General features: G+C 42.1%; 2 protein-coding genes across 2 annotated transcripts in view; one reads left to right on the forward strand and one right to left on the reverse strand.

Moving 5' to 3' along the window:
- The first annotated feature begins 861 nt into the window (after positions 1-861).
- Positions 862-23,773, forward strand: PDHA1 (pyruvate dehydrogenase E1 alpha 1 subunit). Its single transcript, XM_027533163.1, has 11 exons — positions 862-1,044; positions 13,534-13,593; positions 14,176-14,349; positions 15,133-15,259; positions 15,948-16,039; positions 16,885-16,977; positions 17,767-17,922; positions 18,133-18,204; positions 19,012-19,079; positions 20,223-20,331; positions 20,721-23,773. The coding sequence occupies exons 1-11, from the start codon at positions 988-990 to the stop codon at positions 20,883-20,885; spliced, it is 1,173 nt and encodes a 390-aa protein (XP_027388964.1). The 5' UTR covers positions 862-987; the 3' UTR covers positions 20,886-23,773.
- The window catches only part of MAP3K15 (mitogen-activated protein kinase kinase kinase 15), a 145,590-nt gene continuing 143,573 nt past the window's right edge, over positions 22,173-24,189 (reverse strand). Inside the window, exons 27-29 of the mRNA XM_027533164.1 lie at positions 23,591-23,691; positions 23,436-23,512; positions 22,173-22,839 (exon numbers count right to left, since the gene is read on the reverse strand). Of these exons, the coding sequence (XP_027388965.1) occupies positions 22,752-22,839; positions 23,436-23,512; positions 23,591-23,691 (266 nt within the window). The 3' untranslated portion in view covers positions 22,173-22,751. The remainder of the gene's footprint in view (positions 22,840-23,435; positions 23,513-23,590; positions 23,692-24,189) is intronic.

The raw sequence follows: 24,189 nt of genomic DNA on the forward strand, positions 1-24,189 counted from the left end.
ACATCCCAGGGTGTGTGGTGGGTCATGGTGATCCGTTGCAGGATTGAGAGATTCATGTTATCTTTTAAGGAGTTTCCATGGCTGGCACTAGAAGAAGAATTGATCTTTCTAGTTGAGTAGGTGTTTCTGCCATTGGGTCAGATCAGTGCATAGGGCAGATTAACAGTGCACACAGGAGAGAAAAAGTGTTGAAAGTTTTCTTGTCTTGCTTTAAAATATGAATTTATCAGACCCTAGCTCAGACAGACCCAGAAGCCTTTTACAACTATTGTACGATTTCTTACAGACAATTTCGCAGCAGAACCATCTATAGAAACCAGATGTTTTGTCTTTTTGCCCTTACCCAGCTATTAATCTTGGAAAGTATGGTTAGATAGCATCATCAACTCAGTGGACATGAATCTGAGCTAATTGGAGAGATACTGAAAGACAGGGGAGCCTGGCTTGCTGCGGTCCTGAGTTAGCAAAGAGTAGGACGGGACTTAGCGACTGATCAACAAGGCTATTAATCTTCATCATTCCGTGTGTTGAGCGAAGGCTGTTAAGTTGCAGCACGGACAGGATTGGATGCCCAGTAACATTGGCTTTGCCCGGTATCCATCGGGCGTGGCTTAAGCTGGGTAGGAAAACTAGTTCCAAACCCCGCCCCTCGTCCGCCTCAAAGTGTGGCCCCACTTTCCCACGCAGGCGCCCTGGGGTCTACGGCGCCTCATCCATCGGCGGCGTAGTGACGCGAGTATTGCTCAGCCGTGTCCTCTGGCTCTGACACCCAGTGGCCCGCCGTCGTTCCCTCGGGTGGGCGGGGCACACCCTGGGAACCGTCCTGGTTGGCTTGCGGCCGGGCGCGGCGCATGACGTGTCTCTGTCGCGTCGCGCACCCATTAAGTGTAAACGTCAGCTCAGGGCACCTGAAGGAGACTTGGACGCACCTGGGCCGCACTCCTGGGCTCGTTGAAGGTTCGCAGCTGCAGCCACTGCCTGCGCTCCATGAGGAAGATGCTCGCCGCCGTCTCTCGCGTGTTGTCGGGCGTTGCCCAGAAGCCGGTGAGGCGGAGTGGATGACCCGGGGTGGGCGCGAGACTGGAGGACTGCAGAGGGCAGGGCGCGTGGGCTCAGTGGGCTGGCGGGCCGGGCCTCGTGCAGCCGCGGGCCTTTGTTCAGTTTCCACGTCTTGCGCTGTACCCCTGGTCGCGAGAGTAGCTATGGTTCGGCCTCTGGGGCCGACCAGGGGGAGGGGGCGGTTTACAAGGTCCGCGTGGCGGCCAGCCGCGGCGGCCGATGTCGGACTAATCGAATCGCTCCGGAAGGGCGCGATCGTTTACTACAGTCAGAAAAGGAGGCACTTGGGTTTCCTTGAGTGTACAGTTGACTACCTCTTACAGGCCCATTCCTTTTAAATCTTCGTAATTTTGTTCCTCTTGACCGGGAGTCCGGAGACTGAGTGGCCCCGCTCAGTCAGAAGTTTCACCATTTGCTTATCCTGTGACCTTGGGCGAGAGTTTTTTGGTTTTGTCCTTTCTGAAACAGGTCGGTGCTCAGTTTGCTTATCTCTGAAACGGAGTTGAGAGTACTTACCCCGTGGGGTGGCTGTGAGGCTTAAAAGATTGACAAGTATGCAGACCTTTCCCTATAGCGCTTGTTACATAGTAGTTGCTGTCTGTTACATATTGTTACTGAGTGCCCAGTTTGGTATACATTCATTAATCACCAGTGCTGGTCCCTGGAGGATTCACGCAGGGTTAGTGTCCCCAGAAACACGCCTCCTACCGTTTCGTCTTCCTCAACGTTGAGCTTTTCTTGGCAGTCAGTTCAGGAGCCGTCAAGCCGAACCTAGAGGGAGACGCTCTGTCCCTTGCACACCTGTTCTTAGGGTAAAAGTAGCTGAAGGAAACAGCCTTGGTGCTTGGGAGGGTGGGGTTAGAGGTTATTTGTGGCTCCAGGGTTTAGATATGCCTAGACTAAGCTTTGGAGCATTTTGACCTCTAGGCACTGGGGGTAGTGTTACTTGGTATAACTTCAGACAAGACTTGGAATTCCTGCTCTAGTAACTTCACGCAAGACTTTGTGGCAACTCTGCTTGGTATGGGCAGGGAGTTTGAAAAGGTAGAAAGTGTACCCCTCTAGGAATGCTATTGACTGGCAAATACAAAGCTTGTAATGGATTAATCCTTATTAGCATGTAAGGGGAGAAGGCAATGGCACCCCACTCCAGTACTCTTGCCTGGAAAATCCCATGGACGGAGGAGCCTGGTGGGCTGCAGTCCATGGGGTAGCTACCAGTCGGACACGACTGAGCGACTTCACTTTCATTTTCACTTTCATGCATTGGAGAAGGAAAGGGCAACCTACTCCAGTGTTCTTGCCTGGAGAATCCCAGGGACAGAGGAGCCTGGTGGGCTGCCATCTATGGGGTCGCACAGAGTCGGACATGACTGAAGTGACTTAGCAGCAGCAGCAGCATGTAAGGTGAAGGACAGCCACGTTCTGCTGTTCTTTATTTCTCCCTGTACACATGACATACCCAACATTTATTGAGCTCTTCATGTGTGCTGGGCCCTTGGCTAGTTAATGTCCATAGCATCAATTTTTAGTTGAATGTAGGTAACAGAAACATGTTTTCAACATGATAGAGGTATGTAATGTAATGCATGTATATTTGCATATAACATAATGCAGACCTAGTCCTGTATTACATTAAATTTAAAGGATTACATTAAAAAAAGTAAAACTTTGATTGAATCGGTGATGTTCTACAGGAAAAGAAAATTCGTGAGTTTTCAAATTACTGTCACCTCTGTGTCCCTAAGAGCAGAGAGAAGTCATTGTTGAAAATCAGAGCCTCATTCCCTCAACTGTCCGAAGTACTCCTGATTGTTTTTGTTTTCCAGCAATATGTTGGCATGAAAGGCAAATGGCGCTTCATCTTCACCTCAATAAAACTTTGGCCTTTTCAAAAATCATATAATACAGCTCAAATCAAACAAATCAGATTTGGCTTACAATGATGTGCTAGTAGGATAAAAATGGAGTATACCTTTATTTAGTCAGAAATTCTAATTGAGAGAAAAGGTTATTATGGCAGAAATGGATTACTGTGCAGAGAATTTCTCTTTTATTTAAGTAAAAATAATTAAAAAATTTTTTTGTTGAGGATGAGAGACAGTGAAGGAGTTATGCTTCTTTGAGCTGCCCTTCTCTTTGGCTATTTTGCATGGTTTTTTTTTTTTTTTTTTTTGGCTGCCTGCCCTTGTGCCCTTAAGTGTACTAAGGCCTAGACACAAATATTTTAAGAATTTTATATTAACCCTGGATTGTGGGTGAGCTGAAATTTTGTTTAATAGCTCCCACTCCCTGCAACAAAGCAAGTCAGCTAACTAGCATTTCTATAAACAGTAGTAATCATGAAAGGTTCCCAGAGTGCTCAGTGCATTTTGGGCTCTTGGGTCCAGTGTGCTCATTCATCTATCAGGTTTCAGATGTGTTAGCACAGGCTACTTAGAGAGTTCAGTGTTTGGTTTAAAATCATCACAGACATTCTGTTCTATTCATTTTAATGCTACAAAGATCATTGTTAGGTGAAGGAAAAAACACTTAAAACTCTTAGGTCACGGACTAGACAAGTTTCTTGTTCCGTGAACCAGTGTGGCAGATTCCCAGTATTCTGGGTTTAACACTTAAGTCAGCACATCGGACGTGAGTCCTATCAAGACAGCTTGTTACTCAAGCATAAGTGACTCAAACACATTTAAGGAACTTATTGTTTAACAAAATCATTGTATGAAGTAGTAGTAATAAACAAAGTAGTAATTTAATTCATTGCCTCCTTTCAGCCAATCCACCAGAACTTCAAGAAACTGAATGCTTGCACCTGCTACAGAAAGTTGAGTCTTTAAAATGAAAGCAGAGCGTCCACTGTAACTGAAGTTACTTAAGGTGCTTAAGTACCTGTGATTTCATCTTTGAATGAGGTTGAGTTTTCAGAGTGCTTATTTCAGTGTTGTGCTAATTTCTGCTGTACAGCAAATTGACTAAGTTATACACATATATCGGAGAAGGCAATGGCACCCCACTCCAGTACTCTTGCCTGGAAAATCACATAGATGGAGGAGCCTGGTGGGCTGCAGTCCATGGGGTCGCTAAGAGTCAGACATGACTGAGCAATTTCACTTTCACTTTTCACTTTCCTGCATTGGAGAAGGAAATGGCAACCCACTCCAGTGTTCTTGCCTGGAGAATCCCAGGGATGGAGGAGCCTGGTGGGCTGCCCTCTCTGGGGTCACACAGAGTCGGACACGACTGAAGCGACGCAGCAGCAGCAGCAGCAGCAGCATACACATGTATACATACTTTAAAAATATTCTTTTCTAGTATGGTTTATCCCAGGAGATTGAGTATTGTTCCCTGTGCTATAAAGTAGGACCTTGTTGTTCATCCAGTCTAAATGTCTTAGTTTGCATTTACTAACCTCAGACTTCCCAGCCCATCTCTCTCACTCCCACTGGCAATCACAGTCTGTTCTCTGTACCTGTGAGTTTATTTTGCTTTGTAGATAGGTTCATTTGTGCCATATTTTAGATTGCACATATAAATGAAAGCATATGGGGTTTGTCTTTTTTTTCTGATTTACTGCACTTACTTTGATAATCTCTTGTTGCATCCATGTTGCTGCAAATGGCATTATTTTGTTCTTTTTTATGGCTGACTAGTATTCCACTCTCTGTATGTACCACATCTGTATCCATTCATCTATTGATGAACTTTTAAATTGATTCCACTGCTTGGCTCTTGCTATGAATATAGGGGTGCACGCATCTTTTTGAATTATAATTTTTTCCAGGTATATGCCCAGCAGTAGTATTGCTAGATCATATGAAAGTGAAAGTTGCTCAGTTGTGTCTGACTCTTTGCAACTGCATGGACTGTGCAGTCCATGGAATTCTCCAGGCCAGAAAACTGGAGTGGGTTAGCTGTTCCCTTCTCCAGGAGATCTTCCCAACCCAGGGATCGAACCCAGGTCTCCCACATTGCAGGTGAATTCTTTACTGCTGAGCCACTGGGAGGGTAGATCATATAGTTCTATTTTTACTTTTCGGAGAAACCTCCATGTTTTCCACAGTGGCTGCAGCAGTGTAGGGGCGTTCTCTTGTCTCTACACCCTCGGCAGCATTTGTAGGTTTTCTAGTGATGGCTGTTCTGACCGGTGTGACGTGGTACTTCATTGTACCTTGTTGTTTTGATTTGCATGTCTCTAAAAATGAGTGATGTTGAGCACCCTTTCATGTGCCTACTGGCTATCTGTATGTCTTCCTTAGAGAAATGTCTGTTAAGGTCTTTTGCCTGCTTTTCAATGGGGTTGTTTTGTTGTTGTTGTATGAGCTGCTTGTATCTGTTGGAAATGAAGCCCTTGTTGGTTGCATCATTTGCAAATACTTTCTCCCATCCCTTAGGTCTTTTTTATGGTCTCCTTTGCTGTGTAAAAGCTTGTAAGTTTGAATAGGTCCCATTTGTTTATTTTTGTTTTTGTTTCTATTGCCTTGGGAGAGAGACCTAAGAAAACATTGGTACGATTTATGGTTAGAATGTTTTACAATTTATGTCAGAATGTTTGGCTTATGCTGTCTTTCCAGAGTTTTATGTTGGCATGTCTTATGTTTAAGTCTCTCTCTTTTAAGTTTTAATTTATTTATTTAGTTTTGGCTGCGCTGGGTCTTCCTTGCTATGCCTGGGCTTTCTCTGTTGCTGTGAGTGGGGGCTAGTCTGGTTGCAGTTCGCACGCACCTCATCACAGTGGCTTCTCTTGTCGTGGAACACAGGCTAAGATGTGCGGGCTTCAGTGCTCGCTTTTCCAGCCTCTAGAGCACAGGCTCAGTAGTTGTGGTGCACGGGCTTAGTTGCCCCACAGCATGTGGAATCTTCCCAGACCTGGGTTGAATCTGTGTTCCCTGCCATGGCAGGTGGATTCTTAACCACTGGACCACCAAGGAAGCCCACGTTTAAGTCCTTTAAGACATTTTGACTTTATTTTTATGCATGGTGTGAGGGTGTGTTCTAATTGCATTGATTTGCATGCAGCTGTCCAACTTTTCCAGCACCACTTGCTGAAGAGACTGTTTTGGTCCTGTTTTATATTCTTGCCTCCTTTGTCAAAGATGAATCGACCATAGGTGTGTTGGTCTGTTTCTGGGTTCTCTGTTCTCTTCCATTGATCTGTATGTCTGTTTTTGTGCCAATACTATACTGTTTTGATTACTATAGCTGGGAGAGTTAAATGTCCTGCTCTGGTTCCCCCCTGCCTGCTTAGGATTGCTTTGGTAATACTGGGTCTTTAATGGTTCCCTATAAGTTTTTGGATTTGTTGTTCTAGTTCTGTGAAAAATGCCATAGGTAATTTGATAGACATCACATTACAGTAGATTACTTTTTGTCGTATGGCCAGTTTAGTAATAGTAATTCCTCCATTTCAGGGGCATGGGATAGTCTTTCATTTCTTTGAATTATCTTCAGTTCCCTTTATTAGTGTTTTATAGTGGTCAGTGTATCTTTCACCTCCTTGGTCAGGTTTGGTGTTCAATTACTCAGTTGTGTCCGACTCTGAGACCCCATGGACTGCAGCACGGCAGGCTTCCCTGTTCTTCACTACCTCCTAGAGTTTGCTCAGACTCATGTCCATTGAGTCAATGATGCCATCCAAGCATCTCATCCTCTCTCATGCCCTTCTCCTCATGCCCTCGATCTTTCCCAGCATCAGGGTCATTTCCAGTGAGTCGGCTCTTGGCATCAGGGGGCCAAAGTATGGGAGCTTCAGTACTTCCAGTGAATACTCAGGGTTGATTTCCTTTAGGATTGACTGGTTTGAGCTCCTTGCTATCCAAGGGACTCTCAGGAGTCTTCTCCAGCATCACAGTTTGAAAGCATCAGTTCTTCAGCACTCAGCCTTCTTTATGGTCCAACTCTCACATCCATACATGACTACTGGAAAACCATAGCTGTGACTAGACAGAACGTTGTTGGAAAAGTAACGTCTCTACTTTTTAATATGCCATCTAGGTTTGTCATTGCTTTTCTTCCAAGAAGCAGCGTCTTTTAATCTCGTGACTGCAGTTACTGTCCACAGTGATTTTGGAGCCCGAGAATATAAAGTCTGTCACCATTTGCATTGTTTCCCTATCTATTTGCCACGAGGCGATGGGACCGGATGCCATGATCTTAACTTTTTTGAATCTTGAGTTTTAAGCCAACTTTTTCACTCTCCTCTTTCACCTTCATCAAGAGGCTTAAAGTTCCTTTTCCCTTTCTGCCATTAAGGTGGTGTCATCTGCATATCCGAGGTTGTTGATATGTCTCCCTTGTGATTCATCCAGCTGGGCATTTTGCATGATGTACTTTGCATCTAAGGTAAATAAGTAGGGTAACAATAAACAGTCTTGACTCCCAGTTTTGAACCAGTTCGTTGTTCCATGTCCAGTTCTAACTGTTGCTTCTTGACCTCTTGACATACAGAGTTCTCAGGAGGCAGGTAAGGTGGTCTGGTATTCCCATCTCTTTTAAGAATTTTCCACAGTTTGTTTTGATCCACACAGTCGAAGGCTTTAGCGTAGTCAATGAAGCAGAAGTTGTTTTTCTGAAATTTCCTTGCTTTCTCTATGTTCCAACAAAGAAGATCTTTTTTGTACAGTTCTTCTGTGTATTCTTGCCACCTCTTCTTATCTTCTGCTTCTGTTAGGTCCATACCATTTCTGTCCTTTATTGTGCCCCTCTTTGCAGGAAATGTTCCCTTGGTATCTCTGATGTTCTTGAAGAGATCTCTAATCTTTCCCATCTGTTTTCCTCTATTTATATGCATTGTTCACTTAAGAAGGCTTTCTTATCTCTCCTTGCTATTCTTTGGAACTCTGCATTCAGATGGGTATAACTTTCCTTTTCTCTTTTGCCTTTCGCTTCTGTTCTTTTCTCAGCTATTTGTAAGCCCTCCTCAGACAACTATTTTGGCTTTTTGCATTTCTTTTTCTTGAGTATGGTTTTGATCACTGCCTTCTGTACAGTGTTACGAATCTCCATCCATAGTTCTTCAGGCACACTATCAAATCTAATCCCTTGAATCTCTTTGTCACTTCCACTGTATAATTATAAGGGATTTGATTTAGGTCATACCTGAATGGCCTAGTGGTTTTCCCTACTTTCTTCAATTTAAGTCAGAATTTTGCAATAAGGAGTTCATGATCTGAGCCACAGACAGCTCCTGTTCTTGTTTTTGCTGCCTGTATAGTGTCTCCATCTTTGGCTGCAAAGAATATAATCAATCTGATTTCAGTGTTGACCATCTGGTGATGTCCATGTGTAGAGTCTTCTCTTGTGTTGTTGGAAAAGGGTGTTTGCTATGACCAGTGCATTCTCTTGGCAAAACTCTGTTAGCCTTTGCCCTGCTTCATTTTGTGTTCCAAAGCCAAACTTGTGCAAAGCCAAACTCCAGGTATCTCTTGACTTCCTACTTTTGCATTCCAGTCTCCTATGATAAAAAGGACATCTTTTTTGGGGGTGTTAGTTCTAGAAAGTCTTGTAGGTCTTCATAGGTTTATTCCCTGGAAGTTAAGTTTTTAAGAGATACTGTTATTATTTTTATATTCTCTTTCTGATATTTCATTTTTAGTGCAAAGAAATGGAACATATTTCTGCATGTTAGTCTTGTATCTGCCTACCTTGCTGAGTTTATCATTTATTAGTTTTTGTGTGGAGTCTTTGGGGTTTTCTATATATAGTAGCATGTCATTTGCATATAATGACCGTTTTATCTCTTCCCTTTCAATTTGGATACCTTTATTTCTTGCTCTTGTTTGATTGCTGTGGCTAGAACTTCCAATACTACATTGAAGAGAAGTGGTGAGAGTGACCATCCTTGTCTTGTTCCAGATTTTAGCAGGAAGGCTTTCAACTTTTCACCATTCAGTATTGATGTTGGCTATTAATAAATAGCTTTTACTATTTTGAAATATGTTCCCTGTATGCCCACTTTGATAAGAGTTTTTATCCTGAATGGATGTTGAATTTTTAAAAAATTGTTTAATTGGTAGAAAATTGCTTTATAGTATCTTGGTTTCTGCTGTACAACAGTGTGAATCAGTCATATATATCTCCCTTCCCTCCCTCCCCTCCTCGTATCCCACCCCTTTAGGTCATCATAGAGAGCCAGGCTGGGCTCCCCATGTTACTTACAATTTCCCTCTATTTTACATATGATTGTGAATATACTTCAGTGCTCCTTTCTTAAATTTGTCCCACCTTCACCTTCCCCCACTGTGCCCACGAGTCAGTTCTCTACAGGCTTCATCAGTACCATTTTTCTAGATTTCATGTATATGGAGTAATATACGATACTTGTTTTTGCTTTCTGACTTACTACTTCACTCTGTCTAAGAGGCTCTGGGGGGGTTGAATTTTGTTGGGTGCTTTTTCTGCATCTATTGAGATGATCATGTGGTGTCTGACTTTTATTAATGTGGTGTATTACGTTGGTTGCATATGTTGAGCCGTCCTTATGAGCCTGGAGTTCACCACTTGGTGATGGTGTATGCTTTTTTTATGTTGTTGGATTTGGTTTGCTAATCAGTTGAGAATTTTTGTGTCTATATTCATCAGTGATACTGGCCTGTAATTTTTGATGATATCTTTGTATGGTTTTGGTATCAGGGTGATGGTGGCTTCCTAGAATGTGCTTGGAGGTGTTCCTTCCTCTTCAGTCTTTTGGAAGAGTTTGAGAAAATTCCCAAGTTTCTCAATTTGTGTGTGTGTATGTGTGTGGCAGAAGTTTTATTACATTGAAAAAGGACAGAGAAAGTTTCTGACAGAGACACATAGACATCAGAAGGGGGGACAGAGAGTGCCCCTTCTTGATAGTCTTAGCAGGGCCTTATATACTTTCACCAGACCCACTCCCACATAAGATTGGTAGAAAGTTCCTATTACAAGGAGAAACATGTTCTTGAGCAAGATACATTGTTGTTATATAATCATTAGTACAATGATTAACTTTTATTGTTTTAACTTGGTTTAATTACTATTTTGCCTTACATCTGTAACTGTATAATGGGGTTTATTTCTAGCTGTCTGAAAGCTTTTAGGTTACAAATGATTGTTCATGCCCCTTCATGTCCCTTGAGCAAGATGTGTTGTTTTGTTGTGTAATCATTAGCTCTGGGCTGAAGGAAAGTTAGTCTTCAAGATTGTTGTCACAACAACTCAGAGTTTAAGAAAAAAATGTCTTATGTGACTAAGTAAGTGAAGTGGCTCAGTTGTGTCCAACTCTGACCCCATGGACTGTAGCCCACCAGGCTCCTCCGTCCATGGGATTTTCCAGGCAAGAGTACTGGAGTGGGGTGCCATTGCCTTCTCCATAAGATCTTCCCCACCCAGGGATCAAACCTGGGTCTCCCATGTTGTAGGCAGACACTTTACCATCCGAGCCACCAGGGAAGTCTCTTATGTGACTAAGACAAAGCAATGTAGAAAAAATGGTTTGTTCTTTTCTCCTCCTTGAAAGCCCTGGATCCCTTCCTCCTTGAGGGCCCCAGACTCCTTATCAACCTACCTAAGAATTAGCTCTCTCATCCCCCGCCTTTTTCTTTTAGGAGAATTATGTTGCCAAGGGAAAGGGGTGGCATTCTCATTTCATAACTTCTTCGAGCTGGTAAGGGAGGCAGACAGACCCTAAATTGTTGAGGCAACATATTCTCCTAACGCTCATATTGAGGATTTCTGATCCAGGGGTCCCAAGTAATAGTTGGAGGAGGCTGTAGAAATTGTAGGGGCATGAACAATCTTTTGTAACCTAAAAGCTTTCAGACAGCTAGAAATAAACCCCGTTATACAGTTACGGATATAAGGCAAAATAGTCATTAAAACCAAGTTAAAACATAATAAAAATTAAAAGTCACATTATGTCCATAGTTAAGGTATAATGTGTTATACCAGTCCATAGAATTGTTAGATGTCATCTGATCAAGAAGAGGCATCACATATGATTGCTGTTGGTGAAGGTATTCGCAGAGTTGAACAAAGTCCTTTCCTTGAAGCAGAGGAATCCACCATGTGAAGCCTTTCACTGATGAGGAGGTTGAAAAGCTGAAAGTTTGTCTTGAAGATCCCAGACAAGCCCTCAAGTTGATAGCTTATGGTGAACAGTGTGTCAGATTAGTGATCTCCAAAGAAGATTTAGCTTCAGGATTAGGGACCAGGCTTCATTATTCAGAGCTTTTGTGTGGCAGAAATTTTATCACAGTGAAAAAGGAGAGAGAAAGCTTCTGACATAGACATCAGAAGGGGACAGAGAGTGCCCCCCCAAGTTTCTCAATTTTTTTTTCACTTATTCTTCGGTATTTTAATGAACTGTCTTTACCCCTGACTTGTCTGAAGCATTTATTTCTAGCATTTTCACTTCTAGCAATGTCATTGTCTTTGTTGACTTTATTGGATTGTGGTATACTGATGGGTGTAGAGATAAGTAGGTAATAGCTTTCTGCTTTCTGGCTTGTACACTTAGCAGATCAACTTTATCCCTTCTCACCAAGATCAAGTCCAGTGTGTGAACATATCAAAAGTGCTTTTGTGGGATCTGAAGGATGAGCTTCAATTCTGCATGAGAAGTGTTTGTTTACATATATGTGATGTGGCAGAATATGTGATGTGGCAGAATGTGGCTAAAACAGTACTGATTAAATGTTTGTGATCTAACCTGGACCTTAGCCATCACATAGAGTACTTTTGCTGTGAGCAGAGTGAAAGAATGAAAAGGAAACACTTCTCCCAGCTTGCCCCTGCCCTCAAGCATTGACAGCCCCTTGAACATCAAGAAGGGACCACTGGGACTTCTCTTGCAGTGGTGTGGGTTTGAGGAGGCAGCTCACGGGGGTGAGGTAACAGACCTTTGAGCCAGATTTGCTAGGTTTGTACCCCAGCCCCAACATTTAAGTGCTCTATGGCTTTGGGCAACTCAGTTCAGTTCAGTTGCTCAGTTGTGTCTGACTCTTTGTGACCCCATGAACTGCAGCACTCCAGGCTTCCCTGTCCATCATCAATTCCTGGAGTTTACTCAAATTCATGTCCATAGAGTCGGTGATGCCATCCAACCATCTCATCCTCTGCCGTCCCCTTCTCCTCCCGCCTTCACTCTTTCCCAGCATCAGGGTCTTTTCTAGTGAGTCAGTTCTTCGTATCAGATGGCCAAAGGATTGGAGTTTCAGCTTCAGCATCAGTCCTTCCAATGAATATTCAGGACTGATTTCCTTTAGGATGGACTGGTCGGATCTCCTTGCATTCCAAGGGACTCAGCATGGGATTCATCAGTACAGAGAGAAAGCTTCAGTGAAAACTCATTGCAGGTCCCACCCCTCAACTCAGATGCCCTTCTAAACCTCAGACCCATGTAGCAATGGGAATTGAGGTTAAAACACAGATGCCACTAATGTGCATACTAAATGACATGAGTCAATGACAGCAGCTCCGAGACCTGTTTTGAGTCCAAGCAGTGGTCCAAGTCGCACATAGGTCACATTGCTTGATCTAGCAAGAGATCAACCTCAGAACAAGGCATTTTTGACAGAATTTCACCCACTGAAAAAACAGGTGGCTAATCTGTTTTTTCCCCAGTAATAAACGAGGATTATTTATTATTTAAAAAGGGGGGTGGAGTTACTGTTTAGAGAACATCTTCTTTCTGGTGCTTCAGGAGGAGCCTCTGTTCAAATCATAAAACATCCCTCAGATCTTTTGTTTTCTTAAGTCAGAAAATGCTGCGTATCTTTACTTTTCTCTTATACCTTTCTTGCTAAAAGGGCTTCCGTGGCCGCTCAGTCAGTAAAGAATCTGCCTGGGTTTGATCCCTGGGTTGGGAAGATCCCCTGGAGAAGGGAACAGCTACCCACTGCAGTATTCTGGCCTGAAGAATTCCATGGACAGAGGAGCCTGGCAGGCTACAGTCCATGGGGTTGCAAAGAGTCCGATACGACTGAGCGATTTTCACTTTTCTCACTAAGGTGTTTATCTAATGCTTTGAGTAGTTTAAAATATTTTTCTTATAGTACTCTTATACAGAAGTGATTTTCCTGAGACAGGAATTGAAACATAGATTTATCTGAAGAACAATTCTGAAAGTAAAGCTTTAGCTTGCCCAATATATCTAGTTATGACTAAGAATAGCATAAATAAACACATCCCACAGATCATCTAGTCTCTTCAAGTTTGCCATTAGCCTTATATTTTCACTAATTTCTTTGACAACAAAGTGGCAAACTAGATGGGTTTGGGTTTTCTCCCTTTCTCTTTCTGCTGTTTGCCTTCAGATGTGGGTACAATCGTGTTTCATTGGCCAAAGCATTTTGGAAGAAAGGATCCCAACACAGTGACCAGAATGGAAGATAAAGCCCATGAATGTTTAGGGCTCTTGAGTTCTAGGACTCCATCCTGATAACCAATTAGTAAGAATAATAACTCAAAAAAAGCAGTAAAAAGTACTGATATACTTTTGTATTTTGATCTTTCAAGGCAAGCAGAGTGCTGGTGGCATCTCGTCATTTTGCAAATGATGCTACTTTTGAAATTAAGGTAAGAGGTGTTTTGCTTTCTGTTGAAATTTTTTCCACAGGTAGACACTGATGTGTAGTTTCACCTTTGTGATAGGGCATTTTGATAATCATGCTTTTTCACCATCTTATTACAAGTGTTCTAGAATCAAAGATGCAGAGGAGTTCAGCAAAAATTAGAATTTACTCCTTTTATGTAGCAGCTTATTGGTAGTTTGGAAAGGGAGCACAAGCTAAAAAAAATTAAAGACCTACTCTAAGATTTAAAATGTAATTGGGTAAAAAGTTTGAATAATAATATTCTTAGAATGATTCTTTGAAAGTTTGTCTTTGAACCTATAACTCAGTTGACCTAGAGGTTTTCAATGAAAGTCATCTTAGAAAGATTTCCTTCTTCCAAAACCCCATTTCATTGCACAGTGAGTTTTAAGAAGGAATCAGAAGCAATATGCAGCATTTCCGATATGCTTGTCTGCTGGTGTTCAAATTAAAAAACAGTAAAGTTTGTAAATATTTAAGTTAACTATTTTGAGTTACATCTTAGAATGGGTTAGCAGTGTTTACACTGTAGTGACTGAGGGATAATTGTCTGATTTCATTTCAGAAATGTGATCTTCACCGGCTGGAAGAGGGCCCTCCTGTCACTACAGTGCTTACCAGGGAGGATGGGCTCAAATACTACAGGATGATGCAGACCGTTCGCCGAATGGAGTTAAAAGCAGATCAGCTGTATAAACAGAAAATTATTCGTGGTTTCTGTCACTTGTGTGATGGTCAGGTGAGTGGTAGTTTTGTAAGAAAGCTATGTTACTTTGGAATTTAAGTATAGTGTGTGTTTTTTGGCTGTTACCCTACCTTATTTGTCTGAAGGATTTGAGGCTGGTATTTTAGAATAAAAATGAAAATGTGGAGACGTGCTAGGATGCTTATGTTACAGAATTTAGTCGTGTATCACACTGCTGATTTCCTATTCCACTATGGCATTATGATCACCTGCACTGGATATACTTTGGAGAAAAGGGTTTTTGTTTTTTTTTGTTTTGTGGGTTTAGGACAAGGTTTACAAAACCAAATGCCTACCAGGGACCAAATCAGGTAGAATAAATGAGTGAAGGCTGCCAGTTACATGAAGAATTGAGAATGGTGACAGGAATTGGTGGTGAACTGGAACAGATAGGTCCCACCTGCAGGATAAGTCATAACGATACCAGCCAGTTGGTGCCATGTGGAAATACGGGGCTAATGCTTCCTGTTATTTGTCTTTGAAAGAAGACAGAAGTCTCCATTTTCAAGTGAAATTCCCCCAATATTTTGATGTAGACATCTGATGCAGGATTTTCTCAAGTCACCGTACAGGCTTAAGAGAAACAGCATATCTGTGGATTGCCACAGTTTATGGCTGTGGCTTGGTCTTTACCCTTTACTCTTTTCTGGTGAAAAAGGAACTATTTGTCGTGCTTATGAATGTGTTCTAGGTCAAATGTTTCATAATAGTCAAGGAAGCCTGTTAACTAGAAACGTGTACTGTATTGCCTCACTGACGCATCTTCCGTGAATGCAGGAAGCTTGTTGTGTAGGCCTGGAGGCCGGCATCAACCCCACAGACCATCTGATCACAGCGTACCGGGCTCATGGCTTTACCTTTACTCGTGGACTCTCTGTCCGGGAGATCCTTGCAGAGCTTACAGGTTTGCTATTAATTTACAAAAAACAGGGAATTGAGTGAATTAAGTTTTCAAATCTCCAATAAAGATGCTGTTTATAAGTTAACATTAAAACTTTTTAATTAAAACCTTTTTGATGTTTTTTTAAAAAAATGCTGAGAAACCAGGGGGAAAAAAACCTCTCCCTTTGGGTGCTCTGGTAGTGCTTTTGAGTAAACTGACCATTTTTGAGGTTATCTGGCCTCTTGGGTAAAAAGGTCAGCTCCATAAAATCAGAGTAGTGTATATCACTCAAGCATGCCAACAGAAATCTAGCAGCCAGAGAAAGTAAATTGAGTGTAAGTATTTCATTGTGTAGAAATGAAATTGTAGGCATCTTCTTAATAGTCCCTTTGTCCCCCTTGACTTGTACACCAATGTAGGAGAAATTGGAAAATGTTTTTAATGGGCCAAAAAAAGTCTAGAGTACCACGCTAACATCTAAAGAAAACTTGGTGATTTGAGAGCTGGAAAGGTTTATGGGACTGGTCTAACCTTTATTATAAAAGGGCCAGGAGACCAGGAGGACTATATATGTACTTTGAGGGACATGTGGTTATATAGTTGAGTTGGTCTCTTGATATCTAATGGTCAAGCCAGCGCAAATACTCACAGTGTGGTTTTGTTTTATATGTTTGTTTGATATGTCACATTTGTGTGCTGCCATGTATAGGACGAAGAGGTGGTTGTGCTAAAGGAAAAGGAGGATCAATGCATATGTATGCCAAGAATTTCTACGGAGGCAATGGCATCGTGGGAGCTCAGGTAGCTGAGGACTGGGATTGTGTCATTTCCTGGGTTGGGCCCTGGCCCACATCTTTGCAATATTTTGTACTCCAGAGGATATGTCTCTGACATACTTGGGGGGCATGATGTGTTTTAAATGACCTGTTGCTTTCATACTCTATTATTTGACCATTTAATAGAGTTAGACAATAATTTAAAGATTTTCCTTTTTAGGCATTTGCTATGTTTTACAAGTAAGCAAGAGCCTCTAGCAATAGAGCTATACCTTTGTCTTTTAATTGATATTTAAGTACCTTAATTGCTTGGTCACATCCTCTTGGCCACAGCCCTCTCCCTGCTGTAGATAGTGCTGGCACTGGTACCAGATCAGGAGAGGCAAGAGGTCAGGATCTTAAGGACCTAGTTTGAATCTAAAGCCAGCTTCTGTGGTTGTGCCATCCTCCTCGTTCTCATCAGTTAGTAAATAATGAACAAGTAGACGTATAAAATCATATCTAGATTGTTAAGTTTACTTTCTAATATATTAAGGTTTTAGCATCTGGGGTTTTGTTGTTTGAGGTATTGTTTCTAACCCTTGGTTTGCTGGGGGTTGCTTTTAGAATTGATAGTTGAAACTTTGAATGCAGAAATGTTATTGCTTAAGGGTTGAAATAGAATACAATAATACAATAGCAGTTACTTGTGTTACTTTGCCAGTTTACAATTTTAGGGGTGGGGTAAGCCGAGATAGGGTTGGGTAGGGAAGAGTTTGTAGGGACCATGTCATTTCTATCTTATTTTCTGGTCAGGAGCTAACGTTCATAGCATAAATTTCTTCCCTTGTGGATTTCTGTGGTTCCTTTCTTGCTTGTCCTTAATATTAGGTGCCCCTGGGAGCTGGGATTGCTCTGGCCTGTAAGTATAATGGAAAAGACGAGGTCTGTTTGACTTTGTACGGTGATGGCGCTGCTAATCAGGTGAGTAAGTGCCTCTTAACTTTGCAGTAGTGTCCAAAATGTTGAATATTCATAGTTTGTGGCGAAGCACTGTATTGATTACTAGTTGAAATGGCCATTTATATGGCAGGCTAAAATTTGGTTTTGTGGCCACATTAGAGATTTGCATCTTGGCATTGTTTCACAAGTGATTTGTATGAGTGTGCACCTAAGCGGATGCTCACCTTTGTTCTATGTCAGTGCTCCACAGACTCTGTAGTGAAGGAACGGTTTACATTGTAATCCCTTGCAAACCAACTCCTAAACCAGTACTGTGATATGCACTCATTCTCTTGAATGCCAAGGCATTTTCAGACTCCTCATGGTTTTTGAGCCCTGACTCTTCCTCCCTTTCTGTCACGGTCTGAGTGATCACCAGTCTGTGGCCGACACTCTGTGAGGCCTTGCTCTGGGTGCTGATTCTCAGACAGTGGTTATCCAGAGGGTCTCATAGGATTTATAATCGAGCATAAAAACCCCAAACTAGGTAGCTGCAGTCCATTCTACATGTTGGGCTTTCCCCAGTGTGCTCTGTACTGCTGTCTCAGCCCCAGAAAGAAGCAAGCAGAAGTATTGGGTTTGTCACTTCCTCAGGTGCACCACCCCCCTCACACACACACTTCTTTGCCTCAGAATCTGGGTTGTAGGCGAGGCATTTCATCTTTTATGAGAGCTTTCTCTTGCTGGGTAGAGCAGTGGCTTTTGGGGATGATGACGTTGAGAAAAAAACAGCACAATGAAACCACTTGAACTTTTTATTTGTACTTCCAGGGTCAGATATTCGAAGCTTACAATATGGCAGCTTTGTGGAAATTGCCTTGTATTTTCATCTGTGAGAATAACCGCTATGGGATGGGAACATCTGTGGAAAGAGCAGCAGCCAGCACTGATTACTACAAGAGAGGCGACTTTATTCCTGGGCTGAGGGTAAGGACACCTGTGGTAGAGCTGGGGCAGCACTCTCGGCCGATGTCTCACATCAAAGGAAGGGTTGTTTTCTTAGTGGATGAACAGGTCATAGGAAAAGAAAACTATCTTAGGCACTTGGAGTTAAGCTCTGCCCTTTTTATCTTTGAACTTTTATGAAGTATAGTTGATTTACAACGTTGTGTTTAAATCTTTCCTACTTATTGACAGGTAGATGGAATGGATATCCTGTGTGTCCGGGAGGCCACAAAATTTGCAGCTGCCTATTGTAGATCTGGAAAGGTAAGATTTTTTTTTGGCCTCTAAGCTAGAGATTTCTAATGGCATTTATCTGTCTTAAAGTTGAAATAAGTGTCCATTGTGGCAATTTAGAGGTAGCTGCTAATTGAGATGTATAAGATAGAAGCAGGATCCACTTGAGTCAGTCGGGTCCCTTTATAAATAACATGGTCTTGGTAGCTCACATCCTAGGAAACATTCCATGTTTCCCCCGTTTGGGGTAAATCTTTTCTTCCAGTGTTCCCTCAGCATTCTGCCTCTGTCTTTGTTGTGACAATCTATTTTGCCTTCCAGTTCATTATGTGCCTCCACACCCACCCACCCCACCTTAATGATAAGCCCCTTGAGTGAAGAGATTAGAGACTCCCACAGTGCCCCGCACAGAACTGTGCTTATATAATAAGCATTCAGTATAAGTTTGTTTTCTATAAATTAATATGTTTAAATTATGTAGTCTTATTGTTTTAGTCCTAAGGATCTTGACCTTTCCAGTTACAGCAGTGGAAGGAGAAGGAAACAGTGAGATTGGCCTAAAAAGAGGCTTCCCTGCTATTTGAACTGGTGGAAGGATGTTCTTCTCCCTAAATCACTGTTCCACAACCCAGAAAACAGACCCCTAAGATAATAAGTCCCTCTTAAAAATAGGGAGGATGAAAGATGCTGTAAATAGGTATTAGAAATGAGAAGAGATAACTGAATCAGTCAACTAAGAAGAAATTCTTGACAACTCAGATCTGATCAGAGTAGTTGACAGGGTGTATATTTGAGGCCATGCCCATCTCACCTAACCTCCATTGGGTTCTGTTTTAGGGGCCTATACTGATGGAGCTGCAGACTTACCGTTACCATGGACACAGCATGAGTGATCCTGGAGTGAGGTAGGGTAAAGGAAAAACTGAGTGTGGTGTTCAAAGTAGATGGGCTTAGAGTGGTACTACTTACATGAAAAAGCAAAAGCATTTCAAAATTTACTTTTGAATCCAGACACCAGTTGGCTTCATGCATTGATTTAGTAGTTTAGTCTGAGCCTGAAAACAGTGCTTTATAATAAGTTGGTTCCAATTTAGAAAGCATTCTGGAAACTTTTACACTATGTATTGTGTACATTTTAACATGAGTACCAATTAAAAAAACAATTGTAGGAAGGAATTGTGAGGAATTATTTAGGAATTACCTAAAGCAGGTCTGATGGTAACAGTAGTATACTTGGGAGCATTTATGTTTTGTAGGCATTACCTCACATGCTCCCAGGGCACATTCCTCCATTTGAAAATGTTCTTCTGGCTGGTATGGTGCAAGACCAAGTAGCAGAAGGGATATTCCATGTGTTGAAATAGATGAGTTAAAAAAAATAGTGATAAAAGTCCTAACTCCAGCATGAAATGCTGTAGTCCTGGAGTGTGGCATAATTAAAAAGCAGATTTAGTTAAAGTAAGCCGTAAGAAGTCTTTAAGAGTGTAGGCTAAAGGTCTAAGGGAAAATGTTATAAAGAACTGCTTTTATGGGAAAAAGCACTTTGTGTAATTCTGCTGTTTAAAAAACAATGATAGAGCCTTTGCTTTTAGTATTATTTCAGATAATGTAGGACAAGGATCAACTATACATTCAAGAATTGGAAAACCTCCTCTCCAGGTTTTTGCCAGCATAAAGGAGAAAGGAAGGGCACAATTTTTTCCTGGTTAGCATTCTCCTGCCTCCAAGGTTACAGCTATCATCCCAGAAAACCATCTCCCCCTGTCTTCACCCACTTAAAGAGCCCCCATCACTACCTTCATGCCCTACATCTAGATTAAAGAAGCAGATAGCAACTGGGCTCCTGTTGTCAGAATGCCAGAGAAGCCCAGCGAATTGCCACTGTAGAGTTTAGACAGAGCAGCTCTTACAGAATGTTAGGATGCGTTCTTGTATTTTGAAGTATAATTCTGCCCTTCCTACGGAGATGTAAGTATTGATATGCTGCTGTGTTTCACAGACTGTGTGCTCTACTAGAACTGTTCTTGTCACTCTGGTTCCCTCCCCAGTTACCGTACCCGAGAAGAGATTCAGGAAGTTAGAAGTAAGAGTGACCCTATCATGCTCCTCAAGGACAGGATGGTGAACAGCAATCTCGCCAGTGTTGAAGAACTAAAGGTACACTTACTCTAAGGGTTTTCACAGTTGCCGCTCTCAAATTTTGAGCAGCTTTTCTCTACACAAAAATGCTGCCACTCTCAGGTGAACTAGGTAAGGGAAAGTACACACTGAATTCTCATAGGGCATTCATCCGTCATATTGGTGAAGCTCTTAAACTCAAACAGCGCAGTTCTTCTTTCCTGTAAATACACTTGAGGTTTTTAAATGTTCCCTCGCCAGGGTGTATGTTTCTGTCTCTACTTCAGAATAGTTCTTTCTAGATCGTTGTTACTTTTACCATAATAGCACCTTAAGTATACTTCTAGTACTAGTAGAAGAGTTGAACTACTTGGTACCTAAGAGGTGTATCTTCTAAAAAATCTCTTGAACTGTAATCTGATTTTTAGGAAATTGATGTGGAAGTGAGAAAAGAAATTGAGGATGCTGCTCAGTTTGCTACTGCTGATCCTGAACCACCTTTGGAAGAACTCGGCTATCACATTTACTGCAACGATCCACCTTTTGAAGTCCGGGGTGCAAACCAGTGGATCAAGTTTAAGTCCATCAGTTAAGGCGAGATACACACACCTTTAGTGGGTTATTTGGCAGCAACTGTAAGGAATGCTTTGTGTTCTCAACTTTGTCAAGGAGGAAAACCCATAGAGAGAAAGCGCTGTAGATTGAGATAGTGTTTGCATGTGGTTTGTACAGTGTTGCATTAAGAGAGGGGATTGCACAGATAAGGTTATTTTAGTTATATAGGTCTAAAATAGGTATAGTTTGCTTAACCCTCCAAATTATTTCTTTAAAATACTTCTATTTGATTTCATTGTATACTAGTTTTAACACTTCCCTTGCAGCTCAGCTGGTAAAGAATCTGCCTGCAATGTAGGAGATCCCGGTTCGATTCCTGGGTTGGGAAGATCCCCTGGAGAAGGGATAGGCTACCCACTCCAGTATTCTTGGGCTTCCCTTGTGGCTCAGCTGTTAAAGAATCTGCCTGCAATGCAGGAGACCTGGGTTCAATCCCTGGATTGGGAAGATCCCCTGGAGAATTCCATGGACTGTATAGTCCATGGGGTCGCAAAGAGTTGGACACGAGTGAGCAACTTTGATTTTAACTTTACTAAAAGGAAAAACAATTCCTTGTATGCCTGTCCAACTCTGCCGCCACCTTGTGGGAGGATCAGTGTCCTGTCCCTTGCAGTGCCCAATAGCTTACCTCAGTTCAGTTCAGTCACTCAGTTGTGTCCGACTCTTCGTGACCCCATGAATTGCAGCACGCCAGGCCTCCCTGTCCTCACCAACTCCCGGAGTTCACCGAAACCCAGGTCCATCGAGTCGGTGATGCCATCCAGCCATCTCATCCTCTGTCGTCCCCTTCTCCTCCTGCCCCCAATCCCTCCCAGCATCTGAGTCTTTTCCAATGAGTCAACTCTTCGCATGAGGTGGCCAAAGTACTGGAGTTTCAGCTTTAGCATCATTCCTTCCAAAGAACACCCAGGACTGATCTCCTTTAGAATGGACTGGTTGGATCGCCTTGCAGTCTAAGGGACTCTCAAGACTCTTCTCCAACACCACAGTTCAAAAGCATCAATTCTTCGGTCCTCAGCTTTCTTCACAGTCCAAGTCCCACATCCACACATGACTACTGGAAAAACCATAGCCTTGACTAGATGGACCTTTGTTGGCAAAATAACGTCTCTGCTTTTGAATATGCTATCTAGGTTGGTCATAACTTTCCTTCCAAGGAGTAAGCGTCTTTTAATTAACAGCTTACCTAGTGTACCCTAATGTGCACACACGCCCCTGTTAGTGTGCACGTCGGTGCTGAAGCCTGTTCACACTGAACCATCATGTCTCATTAATAAAACACAATTATTTATTATAACTTGGCAGGGGTGGAAGGACAATTCTACTTCATTTCAAAGGCCAAATAAGTTAGTTTTCTCCATTTATACATTCAATATAAATATGAAGCTATTTTCTTAACAGTTTTCTATTTACATTCATATCAAACATTATTAAATACAAGGCATAGTCTTATCGATTTTATCTTTTTCTAATTTTAAGTGCAATTCCAGTTAATGTATGGAATGTATAATTGAAATAGTGATTCCGAGCCTTTTTGTTAAACACCTATTGTTCAACCTTTCCAGCAAATGTTTGAAGTTAAAGAATCCCATAATACTTTGGGATGTCAAGACCAAGTTTTACAATCACAGTTCTCAAAATACATACAGTTCTACTCACCTTTAAAACATGTTGAGAAATATTAACATTTTTTCCATAATTCTTTAAGAACTTGAAGTTCTAAATTTGTTCAGTGAACAGTGGTGTTTTCCTTGTGGAATCGCAGCAGGATTGGTGTGTATGTAACAGAAGCTTTAACAAAGATGTCAGCTCTGGGCTCCCTCTATTTCCTGCGTGGCTGATTATTAAGCCTCATCTTGGGTTGCTGGCGCCCCCTGAGCCCGTCTTCTGTACTGGGAGACTGCAGTCCAGAGCCTGCAGAGAAGACCACCGCTACGAAACAAACAGAAGTCTTCTTTAGAGTGAGTAGTAAGGAAAGATGACTTCAAAGCAATACCACACAATACTTCTTTAGGAGCCCTTATGGCAAAAGCTATAGTATGTACTTCTAGACTTGTTTTGCTGGCTAGTCTTAAAAATGCAGTCCCTAACTTAAAAACTAAAATAGGGATATGTTCCCTTCACATATGGAAGTGAAATTTCTACCCCAGCACGAGTGGGATGTGGCCTTAGAGGTATGTACAGGAGTGCCAGGGCACCTGTGCAAAGTAGGCTATTAAAGATGACCAGTGGAGGAGACTCAAAGGGTTTGAGTGCTGTCAGCTCCTGTCTTTGCTCATTCCACTCCCAGCCTGGCAGTCTGTTGACTTTGCTTACTGGGCCTTTAGCTTCTGCTCCCTCTCAGCTTTTCCCCAGCTTCACCCTTGGAAACTCCAGAGTTTGGAGTACGGTTGGGTAGTTTTTGTTTCCTGACTAGGGGAAAGGGGGAAAGCTACCAGCACTTTCTTTTCTACTGCTTTTATGTAAAAGCCTAACTACACCCAAAAAGCCATTTTCTGTTACACAAAATGTTTTGAGGCTATTCTTACCGTAGTCTAAGGTACCTTAGGTCTTCCTTAGTGATATCATTAAGAATATCAGACAGTGTGTAACCCTCTTCAAGAATCTGAAACAAAGATGACATACATCAAGAGCTAAGCAGCTTTGTAATAACAGCCTAGGAATGGTTTGGTTCTCAGCTTACCTTTTCAATTGTTCTCGTATCCGCTCCTTGCAGTTGCAACCAATCGACAAGCTCTTTATCTGTTCGCTGCTCCTGAGACCCAGGAGGGGATACTGAGTTCTCTGTAATGATTAGAAATGTGTTATGTTGTATACTGATGTGTAACAGTAAAAGATGGATGAAATAAACTATTCCAGAATGTAATTGTGCTGTGAAAAGGAAATGGATTAAGCTTGGCTCAGCTACACACTACATAAGAGTCCACAGTCCTTGGCATCACTTTATAGAGATTAAAGGTGTCATACATAAATAGTTAGTTTGGGGTTGGGTACATCATCTACCACTTTAAATGTGTTTTACCATCTTTAAAATGCCTTTTCTAAGGAATCATTTCCCTTAAGTACACTGGAATTCAAATGAGGAGATAGGTTTCAATACTGAGTTTCGCTTCACAGCTTATCCACCCCACATTCCAAGAGGCAGCTGGAGCCCTTGTGTTCAGTTGCTCAGTCGTGTCTGACTCTTTGTGACCCCATGAATCGCAGCACGCCAGGCCTCCCTGTCCATCACCAACTCCTGGAGTTCACTCCAACTCACGTCCATCTACTTGGTGATGCCAT

This window comes from Bos indicus x Bos taurus, chromosome X (assembly GCF_003369695.1).
Source record: "Bos indicus x Bos taurus breed Angus x Brahman F1 hybrid chromosome X, Bos_hybrid_MaternalHap_v2.0, whole genome shotgun sequence".
In the NCBI taxonomy this organism is placed as follows: domain Eukaryota; kingdom Metazoa; phylum Chordata; class Mammalia; order Artiodactyla; family Bovidae; genus Bos; species Bos indicus x Bos taurus.

What these genes read in the sequence shown, in the direction of transcription:
- PDHA1 (XM_027533163.1), top strand. Translation starts at nt 988, where the DNA reads ATGAGGAAGATGCTCGCCGCCGTCTCTCGCGTGTTGTCGGGCGTTGCC. An exon ending in CCTATTGTAGATCTGGAAAG is followed by an intron (nt 18,205 to 19,011) that starts GTAAGATTTTTT and finishes GTTCTGTTTTAG; the next exon opens with GGGCCTATACTGATGGAGCT. An exon ending in CCAGTGTTGAAGAACTAAAG is followed by an intron (nt 20,332 to 20,720) that starts GTACACTTACTC and finishes TCTGATTTTTAG; the next exon opens with GAAATTGATGTGGAAGTGAG.